Source organism: Oryctolagus cuniculus, chromosome 3, assembly GCF_964237555.1.
Source record: "Oryctolagus cuniculus chromosome 3, mOryCun1.1, whole genome shotgun sequence".
Taxonomy (NCBI): domain Eukaryota; kingdom Metazoa; phylum Chordata; class Mammalia; order Lagomorpha; family Leporidae; genus Oryctolagus; species Oryctolagus cuniculus.
Window position 1 is genome coordinate 23,275,773 of NC_091434.1, and position 23,994 is coordinate 23,299,766.

At 42.8% G+C, this 23,994-nt stretch overlaps 1 protein-coding gene across 1 annotated transcript in view; it reads left to right on the top strand.

The window, feature by feature from the left end:
• Window positions 1–23,994, top strand: part of MREG (melanoregulin) — a 79,367-nt gene that overhangs the window by 20,480 nt on the left and 34,893 nt on the right. The window contains exon 2 of the mRNA XM_002712462.5: window positions 1,901–2,060. Coding sequence (XP_002712508.3) covers window positions 1,901–2,060 — 160 coding nt within the window. The remainder of the gene's footprint in view (window positions 1–1,900; window positions 2,061–23,994) is intronic.

Consider the following 23,994-nt stretch of genomic DNA (forward strand, 5'->3'; position numbering starts at 1 on the left):
GCCTTGGGACTGTCTAGCTGTGTCCCAGAGAACGGCATCATTCCCTGTCCAAATGAGTAAGCCTGAGAGCTCCCAGTGATCTTTGGCTCCTCCCACCACCCCTTCCTTCTCTACCCTCCTCTAGCATATCACAAAACACTTGGTTTTATCTTCTAAACAGTCTCTTTAGCTCTATGCTGCCATTCCCATCCTGGTGCTTTTCATCTGTCACCTGAGTAACTTCAATTGCATCTTAATGTCCCTCCCACACCCACTGCTGACCCCTCTGTAGTGTTCTCCACCCTCTAACCAGTTGGAAGACTTAAAGATGTGATACTGTTAGTGTCACATCACAGTCTTGCTCAAACCCTTCCAGCTCTTGTGTTGCTTTTAACAAGCAGGACCAGGATAGAAGAATGTGAGAAAGCGTCCACCCAAGCCACCTCCCGTCCTAGCTTCTCTTTCTCTGTCCAGTGCCATCTTTTTTGGAATGCATGCCCCCGATTGCCTCCCACTCTGGGACTTTGAACATGCTGTTTCCTTGGACTCCTTGTTCTTTTTGTTTTTAAAGATTCATATATCTATTTATTTATTTACTTGAAAGGCAGAGTTGGAGAGAGAGAGAGGGGTATCCTCCCTCTGCTGGTTCATTTACCGAATGACTGCAATGACTGTGACTGGACCAGAGTGAAGCCAGGAGCCTGGAATTACATCTGGGTCTCTCACGTGGATGTAGGGGCCCAAACTCTTGGACCATCTTCTGCTGCTTTCCCAGGCCCATTAGCTGGGAGCTAGATCAGAAGCAGAGTGGCCAGGAGTTGAAGCGGCACTCATATGGGGTGCAGGCGGAGACTGAGTCCACTGTGCCCCAGTGCTGGCCCCTTTCCTGTGTTCTTATCTTTTGACTTAAAGCTCAAACACCCCCTTAACCCCAGTGCCCACCTGATGCCCATCTCCATGAGGATTTTCCATCTGCACCTTGCATTTGCCCTCACAGCACCTTGACCTCACCTTTTCAGCACTCATCACAGGTTTTAATTATGTAGTCATGTGGTCATTCACGAATATGGTTCCCATGTGAACCTCCAATGAGGGCCAAGGACAGAAGCTGTGTCTGTTTTGCTGGGAGTTTTATTGAGCCCTGTGATTAATGTGCAGTCAGTGGTTCATACATATTATTAGGTGATGTGAGTAGCCCTAGCATGTGCCCACCTGTCCCGCCCAACAGAAGTTAGCTGAGGCTGTGTGTGGGCATGTCCTCGATGGGTACCACCTTATAAAGAATAAATCATAAAATGAATGTCTAAAACAGAACCACAGAAATTCCTGCATTGCAGAGTGAGAGAATTTGAATATGTATATTTATTACTTTGGTTTCTTGGTGGAAGGCGTTCACTAGCTATTACACAGCACTGTGCTCCACTGTGCTTCCTGTACTCTTCCTGTTCACTGCCTTCTTTTACTCCTGGGAATTCAACCCTCCCCTACTCTGTGGATTGCCTTTTTTTTTTCTTTGCCTTAACTACTGGGGTCCTCAGTGCTGAATTTCATGATTAACTTTAGTAGTTAACTCTGCCCAGGGACCTGCTCATATCTGTTTCATCCTCTTTTAAAACTGACCTTTTGTTTGCTTGCTTGATTATATTATGCTCTTGCATTATGTTTATGTCTTCAGAAAGTTCACGGAAAATCCATATTATGAAAAAACTGTGCATGGATTTCAAAAATGTTTTGACCCAAATAAACTTACCTTTTAATTCATTTTTTCACAAACTTTTTGAAGTACCCTGGTATTTATATACTATGTTAGATAGCATATTGCAGGTATTTTTAATTTATATGGCATGTTGCATACATGGAATGTATAATATATTGCATATGTGTATATTACAAAACCTGCCTCCTCCCTTTGATCCCACAGTGGCAACAACCCGTATTCCTCATTTGGAGCAACTCTGGCAAGGGATGATGAAAAGAACTTATGGAGTCTGCCTCATGACGTGTCCCACACAGAGGCTGACGATGACAGAATCCTGTACAATCTGATAGTCATTCGTAATCAGCAGGCAAAGGACTCCGAGGTAAGCACCTTTCTTTAAAAAAATATTTTATTTACTTGAAAGTCAGAGCTGGAGAGGGAGGGAGGCAGGAAGAGAGATATCAATCTTTCATCTGCTGGTTCACTCCCCAAATGCCTGCAATACCAGCGGCAGGCTAGGCGGAACTCAGCAACCAGAACTCCTTCCAGGTCTCCCAGGTAGGTGGCAGGGACTCAAGTATTTGACCTATCATTTGTTGCCTCCCAAGTGGGTCAGAAACAGAAGTGGGACTGGATTCTAGGCCTTCCAGTAAGGAATACCAGGTATCCAAGTGGCAGGTTAACTTGCTGTGCCATAATGCCTGCCTCTGGTAAGCACCTTTAGACATCTTGCTGTGTGCAGAGGGAAACACCAATTATGAGGAAGATCAGCTAGAAAGAAAGAATGACGGATGAGCTATCTGAAATGAAGGGCAGGATATTAGTAGCATATATTGTCAGTCCTTGCTAATTATGGCTAGTCTTGATGGACTGGTGCTATAAACAGATAAGACTCTGATTCTTACCTTAATAATCCAAATTACATACAAGATGATGCTGTTGAAGCTTGTGAAGATGGTTAATCATTTTTACTGGATTAAATTATCCATCTCTGGTCTTTTCAGTTGTGTAGCAGGCCACAGTTGATTCAGACTAAAGTTTGAAGGGTACTTTGCATTACCACTAATTCTGAATGCTTAGGACCTGAATTTGTTGTTTTTCTTAAAACTCCTTAAATTGTGTATGTATCAAATAGTGGAAGGGCTGCTGTGTGGAATGATTTTTGTGATAAGGCTTGAAACCACTCCTAATGACTCAATTCAAGGTTGTTGGTTATGGGAGTGCTAGAGTGTTAGAAAGTATGGGACTCCAGAAGTTAAAACAAAAACAGCAAAGGGTACCATGGTTTTTCTTCCTTTCTTTCAGAAGTGATATTGGAGGACTATGTAGACTACAGTATGATATCATTTTCCAAGTGCTGCAAGCTTGGTTTGCTGACTTCTGTGTCGGTTAGCTCAGCATACACCTGCTTTAAGTATGCCCTGTTTCTTTGTACCCTACAATGATTGAGAGCAGAGTAGAGAACCTCAGAGCTTAGGCTTGTGGCTTGTGCTCTGAAGGAAAGCACCAGGGTGGGGACTAGAGAGTGGAGGTTGTCAGCTCCTTCTCTAGATTTCTTTATATTTGTGAATTGATTGCTAACAATCCTCCTCTCCACTACCCAACCACCAAAATAGTATTTTAGCAGTAGGTTATAGTTTTTAGAAGTGTCCTGGTCCTTTGACCTGGATGCCTTTGCAGGGGTTGGAGTAGGGACATAGGCTGGGGGAGGGGCTGTTTCTTCTGTTTGTTTATTTATTTGCTTTTTGAGGTAGAGTTACAGAGAGAGAGAGAGAGAAAGACAAAGGTCTTACATCCCCAAATGGCTACAACAGCTGGAGCTGAGCTGATCTAAAGCCAGGAGCCAGGAGCTTTTTCTGGGTCTCCCACGTGGACACAAGCACTTGGGCCATCTTCTACTGCTTTCCCAAGCCATTAATAGAGAGCTAAATCAGAAGAGGAGCAGCCAGGACTCTAAACTGGTGCCTTAGCCTACTACACCACAGTGCTGGCTGCCACCTCTGATTCTTTATATATATATACATATATACATATATATACATATATATATATAATGATTTTTTTTTATTTATTTTAAAGGCAGAGTTACAGACAGAGGGAGAGACCAAGAGAAAGGTCTTCCATTCTCTGGTTCACTCCCCATATGGCTGTGACTGCTGGAGCTGGGTGGGTCTGAAACCAGGAGCCAGGAGCTTCTTCCAGGTCTCCCATATGGGTGCAGGGGCCCAAGCATTTGGGCCATCTTCCACTGCTTTCCCAGGCCATAACAGAGAGCTGAATTGGGTGAGGAACAGCTGGGACTTGACTCAGTGCCCATATAGCATGCTGGCACCACAGGCAGAGGCCTAGCCTGCTGTGCCACAACACTGGTCCCTTGCCTCCGTTTCTTGAGGTCTGGGCAAGTATGGGCTGGAGAGCCCCACAGAGGTTGGCAAGCATCTTACTGGTGGCAAAGCACCGTTCTCTCTCTGGTTTGCCATGTCCCGGCAAAATCCCCTCCTTGACTGCTAACACTGAAAGCTTATCACAACAACTGTTGCTACTAGCACAGCCTGCCTGGCTGCCCTTCCTGAGCAGGTGAATGGGAGTAGGGGCCTTGTTTCACTTCAATGGGAAGAGCCAATCCTGACATTAGCATGGGTGGAGAACTTTTTCTGCCAAGAGCCATTTGAATATTTATAACATCATTTAAAGGCCATGCAAAATTATGAACTTGAAAATCATCTTGCTATGGGTTTATTGAATTTAAAGTCTCACATACTGTTGCCTTGGCAGGGACAGAACAAATGATTTTGTTAGCCTTATATGGCCTGATGGGCTGGACATTCTCCACCCCTGCTGTATTGAGTTGACCAATTAGGGTTTTTGCTGGTGACAATGGAACTGGTTCTTTTTTTTTCTCTTTTTCCTGGGCTCTACCCAAGGCAGTAACAGCAACAGGGAAATCACATGTAGCCTCTTGCCCCATGTGTGCATGTGCACTTTCACACATATATGTTCACTCACGCACATGCATAAACACGTATCCCCGGCCTTCATGAAGATGTGAAAGGAATAACCAGGGCTGCTTGGAGCTGAACTTGGTAGCTCTTCCTGGAGGAGCTCATGCTAAAGACAGTCGGTTAAGCAACATGAGCTGCAGAGCAGTGTCAACAGGCACAGCTTCCACGATGGCTGGTCCTTAGATCTGGTGTGCAGAGACATCCAGAAGGCTTTTTCTTCTCCTTGCCCAAGAAATGGAGTCAAACTTGACTCTGGAGGAACTCTGTTACCAAGACAGGCAACCGTATAAGCAACCCAGAAACATGATGATTATGCATGAAACAATTTGAAATATCCCTGTTCATAGTGCTTCCTTCTTCAAATTTTGAAATTTTAAATTTTATATTAAAATTTTAAATTTAAAAGGGTGCTTATATTGTCTTCCCAAATATGCAATACAAGGATGTATTAATGTCTGTATTCAATTTCCCACAAAATGGATCATATACATTATTCTGTACCTTGCTTTTTTCTGCTTAATATGCTTCGGACATCTTTCCATTTCAGTGTGCTTTCATTTATCTCACTGCTCCTGGGGTCTCCCTGCTGCACTGCAGCATGGATTTACCATCGTTTGTTCAACCAGTCTTGATTGGTGTTTAGACTGATTCCATTTTTCTTGCTTTTAGAAGCAATGCTGGAGTCTATATCCATATATAGTTGTGTGATCTTCCAGAGTTTTTTCAGGTATAGAGCTGTTGAGCCAAAGTGTGTGCACTTAAAATGTTGGAATGGTGACAGTGCTTCATCCTTGGAAGGGCCTAGGGAAAACTTTTCAGGTGCATAACAGAGGTTGCAACTTGAGATCCCCAGAGGGACTAGCAGCAACACCCATGCCTAGCATGTTGAATGGCATTGTAAACTCTCACCGTATATACAAAGAGCAGTTTCAAAACTCCAGATAACTATTTGCTGTGCTGGAATGTGGGCCCACAAAGGTTGGAAATTTTGATTTTTCTAAAACAGAAATGAAAAATCCAGATTTTCATTTCATTTCATCCAAGTTGTCTAGATTTTAAAATCATAATTCATATTTTAAAATGTTGCTAAACAAAATATATTAATGGGCTACTGGTATGTAAGGGCATTTACAGTGAGACTTCCTACTCGTACTACTTGTTGTTATTGTCATTTTGTCCAATGTGACTGAACAATGAACTTACCAGTTATTTAGAGGGTGAAGGTGGAAAGCTGGTAAGGGTGTTTTAAGTTTGAATAAGCTCCGTATCAATTACTATTACTTTCTTTTTCAAAGAGGATAAAATTGGTACAGATTTAAATGAAATTGATGTTTTTTGTTTTGAAAGGAAATTAAATTGTACCTACCAATGAATAAGGAACCTAAATATTTATATATGTCACTATTTAGAAGCTCAAGCACAATATTAAGAAAAGTGAACATGCTATTTCGCTTTGAGCAAAAGACCTAACAATATCTGTTTCAGAATAGCCTTCCAAATTAGCTGGAGGTATTGCTATAGAGTCCCCAAAGCTGGATCCCCTTACCCAGTATGCAGAAAGCCAAACACTGACATCGGGGTGGTGGAAGAAAGTAGGTATTCATTACAAAGCACGGAGCAAGGAGCTGGGTAGCTTTTGCTTAATTCCTGGCCTTCCCAAGTTTTAAGGGTGAAAGTTCTTATAAATTTAAATTGGAGCTTCCAGGTCTTAGCTATTGTGAATTGAGCTGCAATAAACATTAAGGTGCAGACCGCTTTTTTTGTTTGCCAATTTAATTTCCTTTGAGTAAATTCCAAGGAGTGGGATGGCTGGGTTGTATGGTAGGGTTATATTCAGGTTTCTGAGGAATCTCCAGGCTGACTTCCATAGTGGCTTAACCAGTTTGCATTCCCACCAACAGTGGGTTAGTGTCTCTTTTTCCCTACATCAACAGTAGACTGGATAAAGAAGTTATGGGATATGTACTCTATAGAATACTATACAGCAGTCAAAAACAATGAAACCCGGTCATTTGCAACAAGATGGAGGAATCTGGAAAACATCATGCTGAGTGAAATAAGCCAGTCCCAAAGGGACAAATATCATATGTTCTCCCTGATTGGCGACAACTAACTGAGCACCAAAAAGGAAACCTGTTGAAGTGAAATGGACACTATGAGAAACAGTGACTTGATCAGCCCTTGCCCTGACTGTTGATGAACAACTTAATACTTTAGCCCTTTAAGTATTTTTTTTGTTCTACTTAATACTATTGGTTGAACTCTGTAATTAATACACAATTATTCTTAAGTGTTGAAACTTAACTGAAAAGTGATCCGTGTTAAATATAAGAGTGGGAATAAGAGAGGGAAGAGATGTACAATTTGGGACATGCTCAATCGGACTTGCCCCAAATGGTGGCGTTAGAAATGTGCCAGGGGATTCCAATTCAATCCCATCAAGGTGGCATGTACCAATGCCATCTCACTAGTCCAAGTGATCAATTTCTGTTCACAATCGATCATAATGATAGAACTAAGAGTCAAAGGGTCACATAAACAAGACTAGTGTCTGCAAATACCAATTGATAGAATAAAAAAGGGAGAGAATGATCCAACATGGGAAGCGGGATACACAGCAGACTCATAGAATGGCAGATGTCCTAAATAGCACTCTGGCCTCGGAATCAGCCCTTAAGGCATTCGGATCTGGCTGAAAAGCCCATGAGAGTATTTCAGGCATGGAAAGCCAAGGCACTCTGGCAAAACAACAACAACAACAACAACAACAACAACAACAAACCTAAATGAAAGATCTCTGTGAGTGAGATCCCAGTGGAAAGAACAGGTCATCAAAGAAGGAGGTACCTTTCTCTGAAGGGAGGAGAGAACTTCCACTTTGACTATGACCTTGTCTAAATATGATCAGAGTCAGCGAACTCAAAAGGCCTCCATAGCCTTGGCAACTCATGACAAGAGTCTAGGGTGATTACTGCTGCCATAAACAAGAGTGTCAATTTGTTAAGTCAACAACAGGAGTCACTGTGCACTTACTCCTCATGTAGGATCTCTGTCCTAAATATGCTGTACATTGTGACTTAATGCTATAAATAGTACTCAAAATGTATTTTACACTTTGTTTTTCTGTGTGGGTGCAAACTGTTGAAAGCTTTACTTAATATATACTAAATTGATCTTCTCTATATAAAGATAATTGAAAATGAACTGATGTGAAAGGAAGGGTAGAAGGAGTGGGAGAGGGGAGGGTTGTGTGTGGGAGGGAAGTTATGTTGGGGGGGAAGCCATTGTAATCCATAAGCTGTACTTTGGAAATTTATATTCATTAAATAAAAGTATAAAGAAAATTTAAATTGGAGCTGAGAGGTGTGTGTTCAGCTCATGTTCAAGTTCCTGGTTCGTCAGTGCTACTGGTGACCTTTCTTTGCTTGGTCAGTGATGCTGTGCTCTTTAGGAAATTTTTATGAAGGCCAGGTGGGCTTCACTTGATCCATGGGTTAGCATGTAAGTGGTAGTTACCTCTGACCACAGACCTGGAATTTCCCTCCCTGGACCTGGAGTTCCCCTAAACAAATTGCTCAGGACAGTACTGGCCAACAAGTTTTATCTGTTGGAGAAGCAAATGACTTCTTGGGGCCAGTGATGAGAATCTTCTAGGGCCAGCTCTATCAGTCTCTCAATTCAGTGAATTTATTTTGATAAAGGACAAGCAAGGATCCATTGTGCTAAGGAAGATAGAACAGAAGCTGGGTCCTACCTTTACATTATAGGGGTTCAGTCTCATATGTTTGAAATTCCCTGAATGATGAAAATAATTTGAAAACAGTGAGTGTACTCCTTTTTTAAAAATTTATTTATTTGACAGAGTTAGAAAGTGAGAGAGAGAGAGAGAGAGAAAGGTCTTCCCTCTGTTGGTTCACTCCCCAAATGGCCGCCACGGCCGGCGCTGCGCCGATCTGAAGCCAGGAGCCAGGAGCTTCCTCCTGGTCTCCCATGTGGGTACAGGGGCCCAAGTACTTGGGCCATCCTCCACTGCCCTCCTGGGCCACAACAGAGAGGTAGACTGGAAGAGGAGCAACCGGGACTAGATCCAGCACCCATATGGGATGCTGGTGCCGCAGGAGGAGGATTAACCAAGTGAGCCACGGCACCGGCCTCAATGAGTGTACTCCTTACATTCCCCCATTGAATGTGAAGCTGACAGAGGAAGAGCTACAAATAATTAAGGTTAAATTTATGGTGTTTGAAATTGAAAAAATGTCAGGAAAGAAGCTAACAAGGAGAACAAATAATGAAGCAAAGGTGTGAACTGAAAGTAACTTACAGTGTCAGAATTTGTAAAGAGTCACGTTACTTAAATCCCATAGACAGAATACAGCTTGATTTGTAGAAGCTTTCAAGAGCTGATGGGGAGTAAACACATAGCAGATGATGATGCATTGGCAGACTTCCAGGTAGTAGAAAAATGGTTGTTCTTGTTGTTGAATGATGCCATAAAGTACTTTATGCTTGACTGAAAAAAGAGTAAACATCCTCAAAACCATGTCTCTAAATCATTATCCTTATGTTCATTCTCATTAAACTAGTTGTGCTTTACATAACACACTCTGTTCTAGGGAGCTTAATAATTGGTAATGATATATCTATACATGGAATTTACATTTTAGTATAAATAGTTGTAATCATACTGAGTGACTTTGTCTCCCAGTATATTAATAATAATGAAAACAGTGCCAGGCATGGTTCAAACCACTTTACATATATATATTTAAATATTTTAAATATTATTTTTGATTTATTTAAAAGGGAGAGAGGGTAGAGAGAGAGAGAGCGGGAGCCAGCGAGTGAGAGAGAGAGTGCGCACTTCATTCACTGATTCACTCCTTAAATATCTGGAATGGCTGGGGTTGGGCCAGGGCTGGGCCAGGGCTGGAGTGAGCTAGGAATGCAATCCAGGTCTTCCACATGGGTTGCAGGAATCCTATTACTTGAGTCATCACTACTGCCTCTCAGGGTCTACATTAGCAGAAAGTTGGAGTCAGGAGCCTAGGCTCCTCATCAAAACCAGGCATTCATTCTGATGTGAGACACAGGCATCTTAACATTAGGTTAAACGCCTGCTCATCTATTTTGCATTTATTAACTATATCATCAGCAATCACTCAGTCAAGTGGGTATCGTTATTATTCCTATTTTAAGCAATTTATCCAAAGCCATGTGGTTGTTAAATTTTAAGCCAGGATTTGAATCTAGGCTTTCTGAATCCAGACATAATATATAATGAATATTATGATGGAAATAGACAGCAACAGATATCATGTGTGATTAAATATAGTTTCCAAAATGCATGCATAAAATGTACCCAAGGGTGTGTGATGTGTTGAAGTTGATATACATGAAAGATGTGTTCACATCAGTGAGATGAGAGCTGTGTTTGGTTGAAGGTGTGACTGTTTCAGGAAGTATTCCTGGCATAATACCTGTGTTCTGAGTTATGCTTTCCCATGGTGATTGAAGCTGGCTAGGAGTCTTTCCCCAGGCTTCTGTTTTATTAGTTTCGGTGTATTTTCTTCTTCTTCCTAGTTCTTCACTTGGTTTTCTCTGACTGGTACTTGGTACCCTTTCTGATGGTTTGGTAACAAAAGTTCTCGTAGGAGTTTGCACATATCTTCTATTCTGCTAAAAAAAGGCTTGAACACTTTTTTAGTAGATATTATGCTAATTAGATAGCAGGTCCTTTATTTTCATTTCATTTTATTTTATTTTAGAGGCAGAGAGAGAGAGGGAGAGAATATGAATATGAGTGAATGATACTCCTATCTGTTGATTCACTCTCCCAAATACTCACAATGGCTGGGACTGAGACTGGAAACTAGGAACTCAATCCAGGTCTCCCATGTGGATGGCAAGGACCCAGCTACTTGAGCCATTACCTGTTGCCTCTCAAGGTGCAGATCAGTAGGAAGCTGGAATTGGGAGTGGAGCTGGAACTTGAACCCAGGTGCTCTGATGTGGAATGCAGGTGTCCTAATCAGTCTCTTAACTGCCAGGCCACATGCATGTCTCCTTTTACATTTTTGATTAATAAATGATGTGCTAACTAGCAGCTCATTCTCAAAGACACGTTCAAGCACTGTTTTAGTTAAAAAATAAACAATGCTTATTTGGCATAGTGGATGATAAAAAATTCTGTTGCTTATATTTAAAGCTGTCAAATAACTACAAACTCAAAAATGCATGTAGTTCTCTTGATGAGTGCCCACTTGTTTGTACTGAGGCAGGCAGGGTTTACAAAGCAGGAAGAGCCATATGATCGGCAGATGCCTGAGCAGCTGGAATGGGCCTAGGAATAATGATGAACCCCAGGGAGCAGCCCAATATGATTTTTTTTTAATAATCTGGAAGCAAAAACATACAATTTTCCTGGTTTACAATTTGTTTACTCTTCCTATGCTCAGGATTGCCTGTTGCCTGCCATTGTGAATAGTTCCTGAAAATGTTAAAAAATAGCAGTAACCTTTCTCCAGGGCTGTTTCTCGTGTCTGGATTTACCCACAGCCTATCACATCCCTAATTCAAGAAGAAGCAACAAAGCAGTAGGCTGGACCACTTGTTAGGAGGACGGGCTGAAATGATCCTGTCCTAGCTTCACAACTCATAAGCACTTGGAGACCTGGATCTTCCAGTATGGTTCTGCATTGCTGTGTCTTAACAAGTGTTCACCAGCAGGGCAAGGCCCACTCCTCCAGGCCCATCTGATTTCTCCACGAGTGGGTGAATGTTAGCTGCTGCTGGAGATGGCACTGCAGGGTTCATTCTAACCATGGAGGAGCTAAATAACAGAGGAACAATGAAGCAGTTCTCTAGATGAGTCTGGGTCCCCTGTGGGAACAGATGATCTCGATTATTGAATGCATCCATTCTTTATTTTACTCAGCTCGTGACTATTTGGGTTTAGAGGATTGGGAGGGGGAGGGGGAGAGCAAGACTGGAGAAAATAAAGTCATTAGGATTTGAGAATCCAGTGATCCTGTCCTACTTTCTAGATAATAACATTTATTGAGTATTATGCTATGTGGTTTTTTTTGTTTTTGTTTTTAATTTTTTTTTTGACAGGCAGAGTGGACAGTGAGAGAGAGAGAGACAGAGAGAAAGGTCTTCCTTTGCCGTTGGGTCACCCTCCAATGGCCGCCGCGGCCGGTGCGCTGTGGCCAGTGTACCGCGCTGATCCGATGGCAGGAGCCAGGTACTTCTCCTGGTCTCCCATGGGGTGCAGGGCCCAAGGACTTGGGCAATCCTCCACTGCACTCCCTGGTCACAGCAGAGAGCTGCTATGTGTTAAGCAATGTGCAAAATGCTCTCCAAGACAGACTGAATTCTGGGGTGAGCATTGTGGTGCAGTAGGTTGAGTGACTGTTTGGTACACCCACATACCATACTAGAGTGCAGGTTCAAATCCTGGCTACTCTGCTTCCAATCCAGTTTCCTGCTAATGTCCCTGAGAAGGTAGCAGATGATGGTCCAAGTACTTCATTCCCTGTCACCCACATAGGAGACCTGGATGAAGTTTTGGGTTTCTGGTTTCCACCTGGCTTAGCCCCAGCTGTTGTGGGCATTTGGAAAGTGAACCCATGGATAGAAAATCTCTTTACCTCTCCCTCTTCTGTCTGTCACTCTACATTTCAAATTGATAAATCTATTTTTGGGGTGGTTTTAAAAAGAACAGACATTGTGGCATAGTGGGTTAAGCTACCACCTGCAAAAACGGTATCTCTTCCACTTCCAAGCCAGCTCCCTGCTAATGTGCCTGGGAAAGCAGCAGAAGATGGCCCAAGTACTTGAGAACCTGCACCCACATGGGAGACTTAGGTGAAGCTCCTGGCTCCTGGCTTCATCCTGGTCCAGCACCAGCTACTGCAGGCATATGGGGAATAAACCAGAGGATGGAAGATCACTGTCTTTCTGTCTCTTCCTATCTCTCTGTAACTCTGCCTTTCAAATACGTAAAATAAATTAAAAAATAAAAACAGTGAATCCTCACAGGAGTCCCACAAAGGAGGCGTTTTGATACATTTTGAAGGACGTATTTCAGTTGTCTATTCAGGGTGTAGGAGGAAATAAGTGTGAGAACTGGGATCTCAGCTCTGTTTGACCTGGAAACCATTAACCACTGCTGCATGCTCTAGGGAGTTTAGAAAAAGTTTCAGTGTAATCTTTTTGGTCAAAACCAAAATTACTAAGTGGGGTTTGACTTCCCTCCTTGAGTAGACACTTAGGTCTGTGTGCTTGTTTTATCATTACACACTTGGTACCAATGGAATCTCAGTGTGATTGACATTGGTTTGTGTGTGTTATCAAACTGTGTTGGGCTCCTCATGTAAGGTGATGCTGCTGCTCCATTCTGGGTGCTAAAACCCATTAGGTAACACCAGAAGGCATTGTGTGTTTCTGTCTGCAGGTTCTTTCTCGTCTTTGTTCACCTCTTTGGAAATATGTAAGCATGTTTGAAGATTGGTCTTAGCATATTTCTGACTAAGAAATGTCTCTTACAATGTTCCAGTGGAGTTGAGACAACCAATATTGGCAAACTTGATGTAAGCAGTGGGGATATCAATAGATATTCAATAGGATGTGTTGTGTAGTGAAAAACATGAGCCTTTGAATCAGACAGACTTGGGGATGAGTCATTCCTCTGCTGTGTTCTGGCTCAGTGATGTAGAGCAGGTATTTAACCTTGGGATGATCATAATATTCATTGTCCAATTTGGAACATAATCACTTCTGATCCTAACTAAGAGGAAAAGGAAGTTCTTACAGTAAGTATTTCAGGCCAAAATGTAAATTGTGTCTGGGACAGATGACTACTTTCTTTTCTTTATTGTGTATAATTTATCATTTTTGTATATTTTTAAGTTTACAGCTTACTGCTCAGTGCAGTCCCTCTCCTACAATATATAAGTTCTGTAAGGGAAGCCAGTGACTTTACAAGATGTAGCTTGGTTAGAAGGGACCCAACAATAAGAATTCACTGATACTTGTAGAACACTCACTGTATTCCAGGTGCAGCTCTAAGCTTTTCATGTATACTGTACCAACTACCATTGTCCTCAGGATGTGAGAACTTACTATAAAGTTATTTGTTATCTGATTAGGACTTCCTGTCCCTTGATGGCAGTAGATGGAGGCTCCTGAACAGCATTCTCCAATGAACAGTAGCAATCTTAGGCACTGGACACAGGCAGCAATTTGGGAGAGCAGCAGAATATGGAACTTAGGGCAATCTAGAACAATGTGATATTGGTTGAATATGGGACTGAGAGCAAGAGAGCTATTTTATAAAATGGCTCAACTTGAAGATGCTAGGCAGATGGCCGAACAAGGCCAACAGATTAGAATGGAAGACAAGAGGCATAGATAGATGGAAGGTAGAGATCTCTGGAAATTGTAGTCTGAGTGGAATAGAGAGCTGCAAATGTAACTTAGTGCACTTCCAAGGCTGAGTAAAGAAGCAATGTCGTACTATCCTGATTTGTTCCATGAGATTCCCTTAACCATCTTTCCAATCAAGTAACAGTGTCTTCTCTACTGCCCACAGATAGTTTCACTTTTCCAATTGAAGGCTCATTTATTTTTGTGATTCATTTATCTTTTTGTTAAAAATTTATTTATTTTATTTGACAGGCAGAGAGAGAGAGAACTCCGCTGGTTCACTCCCCAGATCCTGCAACTGATGGAGCTGGGTCAGATTGAAGCCAGGGGCTGGAAATTCTGTGCAGGTTTCCCACATGGGTGGCAGGGACCTTACTACTTGAACCATCACCTGCTGGTTCCCAGGGTGTACGTTATCAGGTTTCTGGAATCAGAAGCAGAGCCAGGCACTCTAATATGGGATGCTGATATTCCAAGTGGTATCTTAACTGCTAGGCCAAATACCCATCTTTTGATTATTTAGTATAGAAAGCTGATTGAGGGCAAAGAAACCTGTGAGGTCATTAAGCTTTGCAGAATCTCTGCCCAAATGTACTGTGGCAGCATTCAGTAAATATCTATGTTTATCTCTTGGCTAAACCCATGGGTACTGGTTGCCCCAGGATGGTATTCCGTGGAGATACAATAGCTGCTTTACTTCCCCATCTGTCAGGCTGCATTCACCAGCTTGAGGCTCTTTCAGGTAGAACAGCCTAAATATTGAATCTAAATTAAAGCAACTCACCCAGCAGTTTTGCTGTTATCCATCTATCCTTTGGATATTGTCACAGTGTTAAATAAAGATATATGTTCTTTGCAGAATTATTTTGAAAAATAAAAATCTGGAAATAAAATTATTCTGTGAAAGTACCAGTTGAATATATCACCAACAATATAGTAATGAATGTTACATAGCTTGAAACATAATGAGACAGGATTTGTAGGTGTTGACCTGGAAAGATGGTTATGATTATTGCTAGGTGAGTCTGTATAATATTACCCCATTTGTGTAAAAGCATGTGTATGCTAGTACACATGATATGCTTTGTGGAATGTGATCTGTGCACTTGGTTAGAAGTGGGTAGAGGGAAGGTGATTTTTCCTTTACTTGATATTCTTCTTTACTCTTTGAGAATAATTTTAGATGTATATATTGCTTTGTACACATATGTTCCACATGAACCAAAATTTTCACCTTACTTTTTCACAAAACATTTTGTAGTGGCTCTTTCCCTGGGTGTTTCTTGACTGTTTTGCTTTGTCTTACTATGTTCGTGCTGGAGAAAGGGGGCAGGGAGTGGGAGAGGGAGAAGCCAGGTAGGGAGAGAGTAGTTTAGGAGGAGCTGGAACAGCTTTGAGGAATCACCCCCAAGTATACGGAGGCAGATTGTGCCTGATGCCATCTGATAACATTTATATTTTCTGTGTTCTGAGATTTCCATATACACCAGCTTCTTTCTCTGAAAGTCTGTTCCCCCCCCAATAGAGATTTTTGTATCTGCTGGCTTTTTACCACTCTGTCCATACAAATATCCCTGTCCCTGCCTTGGCTCCTTCCTTTGGTTGAGCTCTGTCCTCTTAGAATAAACAAAAATGACACTTCATTGCACAGAAACCCCAGAGATCTCTTGATACAGATGCACTGGGACTTCTGACATAAGCATGGCTCAGCTGGGAGACTGCAGGAGTGTTCTGAAAAGTGCTCCATAAGAACACATGAGTTCCAGCTGTGATGAGCATGTGGGAGATGTGGGAATCCCTGCCAGGGTCTGATTCAGGCTCAGATCTGCCTCTCAAGCTTAAATCCCCAGTGTGTGCTGGAAGGAGAATACTTTTTTCTTGACATGGCGCATCCGTTCCATTTGGGTGCCAGGGCTTCTGCATACCTGCTGTTACGTAATTATTACACATGATCCTGCTATTTCCAGCCCAGGAGTACCCTGCACCATTTTATGGTTATGCAATCTAAGAGGGAAGTCATACTGCTCGTGAATACAAACTAGACACACACCCCTGGAAACACAGATAATTGTTAATTACAAATTAAATGAGGTAAAATCATGCCCAGGCTCTTTTAACAATTTGTTGTTGACCTCAGTGTTTTTTAAGCTCTTAATTTAGGGCTATTTGCAATGGACCTGAGTCAAAATTAACCTAGTTCCTTGTTCCATAAATGATGCTTTGTGGTAGACCACAAGCCTGCAGGAAGAGGATGCTGGGGTATAAGTTGCTGGTCCTGGACATTTTAAAACCAAGAACCAGGTGCCTTTGTCCATTAACCAGGCCCAGATCTGGAGCAGTCATCCGAAGGGTGTGGTGGGAGTCAGCCTTGCCTAGCATAACTGAAATATCTTGAGTTCAGTTGTGTAACTGGATGGACTTCCTTGTTCTCTATTTTTGTTTATGCCAGTATCTGCGAGTTTACGAGAAATTCTGAAATACGTTCAAGGGGTGGAGGTAAAAACCCACTACTGTTGAGTTGTTGATAAGCACAGATGTACTTCACAGAGTATCCACTCTGGTCTGTTTTTTTTTTTTTTTAATCCACTTGCTCTGGTCTCTCTTCCCAGTCTTTACTAAAAAACGTGGGGGACTCTGAGGAGGTCTCAGGGTGGAAATGGCCATAGGTTTTCAGAAGGGAGAGACCTCTAGACCATGCACTCATGAGGGTGTCTACCCTTTCAGTCTAACCTCAGCATTCTGAAAAAATATGTTCAAAAACATTCGGTGCTGCATAAACTATTCTAAAGTGGGTGAAGCTTCAGTGCCTTTCTAATGGGGCATGATTGTAGCACCTGCTCTGAAGTCCTTATTCCTTCTCTAGGCAGAAGTTTGGTGGGGATGGGTAATGTGTCACAATGCAGTAGACTCACTGGAGTGGGACTGAACTACTCAAGGGTGAATTTGTGACCAGCAGACTGGGCTTAGAAGTCATTCTTCCTCTTCTACAGGCTCCTGTCCCGGGGTCATCCAGCTTCCAGGGTTCTTGTCATGTGACCTCTGGCCATGCCCCTTTAGTTGACTGCCTTCCAAGCCTGGCTCATCCTCCTCCCACTCAGTACCCCAATTCTAACATTTTTTCTCTGGTATTTCTACCCTATTGAATGCAGCACAGCTCAACTGGGAGTTTTTAAAACAGAAATTCTTAAAAGAGGAATTCAGTGAGGGGTGTGAATGGTTGATTAATTTAGCTTGAAAGGGAAACTGAACCCAAGCTCATCATAATTGTTGAAATAGGAGGAAGAGGAGAGGTTTTCTGAGCAGGGAGGCCAGCTCAGTGCTTCTTTCTTGCTTGGCTTCCAGATACATCCATGGATAATATCACTGCAGTTTTGGGTCTTTCTGAATTGGGGTTTGGGACAACTTCATCACCTTGGAGACACTAGCAGAGACTCAGAATGCTGGACTCTTGGAATGCAGAGGGGGTCCTCAGGGTAGAGTACAAGGAAATGGATCAACCAGAGTGTTGCTTGTCTCAAACGATCTTGTGTGTGTGAGGACAGAATTGTTTAGAAGAGTGAACTCTGGCATGATGGCAGTCAGCATCTCACATGTGTTTGAGCTGCAGAGTAGGAGAATGTGGACAACTGAGAATACTGGGAATGTCTTTCCCAACTGACAGCCAGGTGACACAGGACACTGGAGAAATGATTCCCTTCTCCTGGGCAGATCCCTGGCCGGTGTGGAAACACTGACTCGCTCAACTGTTCCTCTGCCCTAGTTTTAAAAGGTCTTCTCTTGTTCTCTTGTTTCTGCTGCTTTCAGTCTATTTTGAGTCTTCTTCCAGCTACAGAAAGTTGAGAGCAGGACTATGTAAGGCAACCAGGAAGGGAAGAAGCAGCCCCTCTGCTCTGTTCACCCATCCTTTTCTTCATTTTGCTTGCTTGAGGCATTTTCACCTCTGTCTGTGCCTCTGTGTATGTGAACTTCTCGTCTGACACAGGGCAAGATCTGGTCATCAGGAAGAACTAGCTCAGCCCTAGATATCTGTAGGATTTTGGTAGCTGAATATCCAAAAACATAGCATTTGTTGATTCCTCATCTTCATCTTGACACTGTAATCCAGAACATAGAATTTGTCTTTTACCTGCTTTGAAGTGATGCTTGGGGAGAAAAGCACCTCTTGATGTCTAGAGGCTTGAAAGAGCACATAATTCAAGGTTGCAGGGTGTTTACTTCCTGCTCAGCTCCTGCTGCCAAGGGAGCTAGCAGGTGACACTGCTGCTTTTTAAACCAGCTGTGGCTACTGATGCCATGCTTGTCATGTCCTGCAAGTTGGTATTTGCAAACTTAAGCCTGTTCTTTGCTGTTATCATAGAATACCTGAGGCTGGGTACTTTTTCCAGGAAATAACTTTATTTTGGCTTATGTTTCTAGAGGCTGGGAAGTCCCCAAGAGCATGGTGCCTGTGAAGGTCTTGTGCTAGTTCAACTCATGGAAAGCAGGAGGGTAAACAAGACAAAACATAGGAGGTGTCCTCTCTTTGTAACAACTTGCTCTTGGGATCTCATCTAGTTCATGGAGAGTTATGTTAATCAATTCATGAGGTGGTACCCCCTGGCCTCATCACCTCTGAAATGTCTCACCACCTCTCACAACTGTCACTGTGGCAATTGAATTTCAAATGCGTTCTGGTGGAGATAAACCAAACTATAACATTTCACAGTGCTTCTCTTTGAAGAGTGCTTTCACATATGTGGAGAGTCACATGCATGGGTTTTAACATGCCTGTGGCATTGGCAGGGCCAGTGCCTCCCATGTTACAGTTGGTAAAACCAGGATCCCAGAGGTTAAAGACTTGCTAGTCAAAGGTGGGACACGCTCTGACCCAGAACCTGTGCCCTTTGCATTCTGCATTTATGGTTGCACAGCTTAGTAAAAAGCTTTTGTGATAAAGGCTCAGGTCATACTTGTTTTAGCTAGAAAGTTCCAAAGTGGAAAAACTCATACTTCACAGAGGAGTTTGTTTGATTCACTTTGTTAATGGAGGATTTGTAAGTTTGCTGTGGATACCATAACAAAGCATCAAGTGGCTTAAACAGCACAAATGTTACCTCTGTTACCACCGAGGTCCAGGGGCAATTCTTTCCCTGGCCGAGGGGGTTGTCTGCTCAGGACCCACTCTGTCTTGTTGGTCCTCCTCTCCCTGCGTCTTCATCTCCTCTTACTGCTGTGTGTGTCTGTATCCAAATTTCCCCTTCTTGTTTTGGTGCCAGTGGGATTACAACCCTTCCTGATGATGTCATTGTAACTTGATTCCTTCTGTAAAGGTCCTATCACCACAGAAGGCTTCATTTGAGGCCCTGGAGGTTAGGGTTGCAACCATGGGTCTTAGGGAGACACAGTTCAACCCATATGGTGGGCATGCTGTTGATAAGGTTAAGATATTCTGATGCTGGACAGATGTAGACGCTGTGAGTGCCACAGTCCTTGGGAGCTTGCATTATATTAAGGGAAGACCAACAACAAATAAATACATATAATGTCGTGTAGTGATGAACACCTTGTAGAATAATGAGACAACCATACAGCTGCTCTGGGCTAGAGAGCAGAGGCCTTAATGAGGTGAGGAAGTAAGGTTTGTGAAGGCTTCTGGGTAGAGGGAACAACAGATATAAAGGCTGTTAGGTAGGATGGAACACGGTGCATGCCAGGAACAGCAAGAAGGCCAATGTGGCTGCAGTAGACAGAGTGAGGGAGGGGCGGTGCCAAGTGCCACCAGAGAGATTAGCAAAGATCAGGTTGTGAAGCATCTGGAAGTATTGGTGAGATATTGCCCATTATAAAATATTCAGGTTCCCTAAGTTTGTGATTGCACTCCTGTAATGCAAGCAACCACATGCACAGGCATCAGTTATCCTTCATTATGTTTCTATGTGGAAAGTGGAGTTCAAGGAATGGCATAAAACTTGCAAATCCAGAAGTCTTGAGTTTGATGCCAGCACCCATGATACTGGCTAGGGAACTTGTTAGCTGCCAAGGAGGATAAAATCTCAGCTGTTTCACAGTTCTTGACACCCTTAAAGTAGCTTCGGTACTGGCATTGCAACTGAGATTGTGATCATCGATCAATGCTGTAGGTTTTCAGTTTTTTCCTATTGTCTTGGGGATTTTTAGCCCCCAAATGATGTATCCTAGGAAACTGATATAATTAAAGCTGCTTTGGTTAAAATAAGGGTGGAAACTTGTAGAGTTTCTGATGAAAAGTCAGCTGTGAGTCTAATTAGAGATCCTCTGAAAGTAATATGGTGTTTCTCTCACGCATATTTTAGAATCTTTTCTTTGTGTCTTACTGTGGAAAGTTTGGCTACAATGTGTAGTAGTGAAGATCTTTCCTGGTCATGTCTATTAGGAGTTTTATGTGCTTCCTGTACTTGGTTATCAATTTATTTCTCCAAACTGGGGAAGTTTTCTGTAATTATTGCACTAAGTAATCCTTTTAGTCTCAGAACGTCCACTAGAGTCCTCTGCTCTACCAACTGAGCTATCAAAGGAACCGCATAGTCCTTCTAGTCTGTTCTCTCATTGCACACCTTCAGGAACTTCTAAGACCTGTATGTTGGGTCATTTCATAGTATCCCATAAATCTCCAACACTGTTTAAATTTTCTAATTTCCTCTTATTTTTATTTTCCAACTGATAGATTTCCAAAGATTTGTCTTCTAGCTCAGTTATTATTTCTTCTACCTTGCCAAGTCTGCTGTTAAGGCTTTCCACCATGGTTTTCATTTGATCTATTGAATTCTTCTATTCTAATATTTTATTTTGATTTCTCTTTAAAATCTCAATTTCATGGGACAAATTTTCATTCATGTCATGTATTGTTTTCTTTAGTTCATGGATTTGGTTCTGATTGCTTTTGAGTAATCCTATAATTAATTTTTTGAATTCCATGTATGGCATTTCCTCAGTTTCCTCATCTTCACATTCTAATATTGAAATTTTGTTGTGTTCCTTTGGGAGGGTCATGATGTCTTCCTTATTCTTGTTTCTTGAATTTCTGCATTTATTTTTGGACATTTGTGGAGTTGATTGTTGTTTTTTTTCCCTCTGATGGCTTTTATCTTTGAGCTATGCCTCTGTGACTTAGTGGAATGTCTTCACTTTCATGAATTTCAAGAGGTGTGTTTTGGGTGTGGTCAGGGAGCTCTGGGCAGTGCTCCTGGGTGGGGCAAGTATCCAGGGTAACATCCAAGTTGGGCAAGGTAGGTCTCCTTTTGTTTAGAGAAGTGGGGAAATGATCACCTCCTTTGGTGTGATTATACCCTCATCTTCTTTCCTCCAAGCTGAGCAATGCCCAGGTGTTAGCCCCCATTGTGTTCAGTAGTAGTATGTGCATATGATCTGCACAAATGATCTGTGCAGTCCTCACTGTGAGCAAGGTTCCCACTGTAATGGCCTGCCCAAGCAACTGAGGAGTTTTGAACATGATTGCCCAGAGACCCAGCTACACCCTGCACCTTCTCATGTAGCCACCAAATCTCTACAGTCTAAGCACACAAGGCTCCAGCAGTCACTGGGTGCAGAGGTTTCACTCTGCACTGCCAGCCTGTTCCAGTCAACAGAGAGGCAGATGTTCCCGGAGCAAGCTCTCCCTAGGCATCTTGATCCCTGGAGGCTGGGGCCTCTTACAGTTCTGCATGGGTGCCCAGCCATCTCCAAGCCAAGCTCAAAATCAGTGGGGTCTGCGGATTTTTCCCTCTACTACAATCTCGGGGTCACACATGTACACAAGAGCCACTGGCCAAATGTTGTTCTCTCCCTGCCACTGCTGCCAGTACTGCTGAGGTGTCCTGTCTTAGCCAGTGGCTGTGTACATGCACAAAGGCTTCCATAACTGCTGTCCAAACCCAAGATTGCACCTGCACCTTCTCAACCAGGCAGCGGTGCTGCTGTGGGAAGTTGAGATGAGATAATCATGCCCTGTCTACTTCCACTGGGTCTTCAGGCAACTACTAACAACTGCTAGCCCCAGGGCTCCAGTCCAGACTCATGCCATGATCGCCCTCTGGTTGTTTCACCACAGTTTGCTGCAGTCCAGCCTCATCTCTATCTCCAAGCTGCTGCCAAGCCGCCTCCTGCTCCAGCTCCTGACTGCTGCAGATACGTTGTGCTTGTGTTCATGCTGTGTGTCTGCACCCTTCACACAGGTCCACAGTGTTCCTCTTCCTCTTTTAGGCTTTCCAGTGCAGTTTTCTCTCCTATCTTTCCTGTTCACCTTTTTTTTTTTTAAAAACCTATTTATTGCTAGCTAGTATATCATTCCCTAATCCACCATCATGGAATCTTTCCACCACTGTTTTTATAAATACAGTTTTATTGGAATGCAGTCTTGGAATGCAGTCATGCCCATTGGTGTACATATCGTCTTTGGCTGTTTTGTGCTGCAATGACAGAATGAAATAGTTGTGACAGAGGCCTTAAATATTTATTGTTTGGCTCTTTATATAAACAGTGCCAGCTACTCGAGGCCATGCAAGCATGCAAGCTTTGCTTTTAGTTTGTTGCTCAGCAGATTTGACCCACGTAATTGTGTGGATTTAATTTTCCATACAGCAAGCACACACAAGAACGCACACAAGCAACTTCTTTGCAGAAGGCTTTGTATATCTACTACTTTACAATACTTTGGAAGAAGAGCTCCTCTTTAGAACCTGAGAGAATCATCTCGTTTTTTTTTCACTTATGGGTATAAAACATTTTTTATTTAGTATTGATTTTCTTTGGAAAAATGGCTATATGATGATCCATTCTGTGGGATAATCTATGCTCTATAACTTCCAAAGATGTCAAAGTATACCCTGTCCCTGGATTGGTGCCATGATTCCTGGGATTTAAATCCACAGACATGGCTTTAAGCACTTCGTTTGAATTAGGTAAATCCTGCCATGTTGATAATAAGGCAGGCAGGTGACTGACAAGGCAAAGGTCTTCTCAGTTGGCCATAGCTACTTAATTCTGATTCACAAGGCAGCTTCTAATTGGCTTGGCATCAGTCATGTGTGTATAATTGCTAGGAGAGACAGGTACTTATCTACATACTTGTTGACCAGTTGAGTTCCCAGGCAACTCTTGGACTACTTCAGCTTACTTGACTATTCTGCCTTGAACTCTGTGGCATCTTGTCACACTTTAGGCTTTGTAAGAGTAACCATCTAGGGGCCGGCTCTGTGATGCTGCAGGTTAATGCCCTGGCCTGAAGCGCTGGCATCCCATATGGGCGCCGGTTCTAGTCCTGGCTGCTTCACTTCCAATCCAGCTCTCTGCTATGGCCTGGAAAAGCAGTAGAAGATGGCCCAAGTCCTTGGGCCCCTACACCCATGTGGGAGACCAGGGAGAAGCTCCTGGCTTCGGATCGGCACAGCTCCGACTGTTGCGGCCATTTGGGGAGTGAACTAGCGTATGGAAGCCCTCTCTCTCTCTGTCTCTACCTCTCTCTGTAACTCTCTCTTTTAAATAAATAAATACATCTTAAAAAAAAGAGTAACCCCCAAATACTAAAGTGGGGGGAAGCAGTGTGTGCCACTCAGTTGAAGAATATGGGGGAGTGAGCATAGTGAATGAGATATTAGAATTGTAAAGAAAAATGTTTTGCATGTCTTGAATTTAGATGATAACCCTCAGCTGTTGAAGGTGCCACATGGCTCTTGGCAGGTGGTGGGGAGCAAGGATCCTGACCCCCTAGCAAAAGGGCCAGTGAGGCTGGGTTTGTTCATGCAGACACCGTGTGCTAGAGATATGCTTGGTGTGATTAGGGAAACAGTTTAGTTTGCAGCTCTGTGTCTTTAAAAGGATACAGGCACTTTAAAGAACGTCTAGAGAAGACAACGAAAATATGGAAAAGATAGG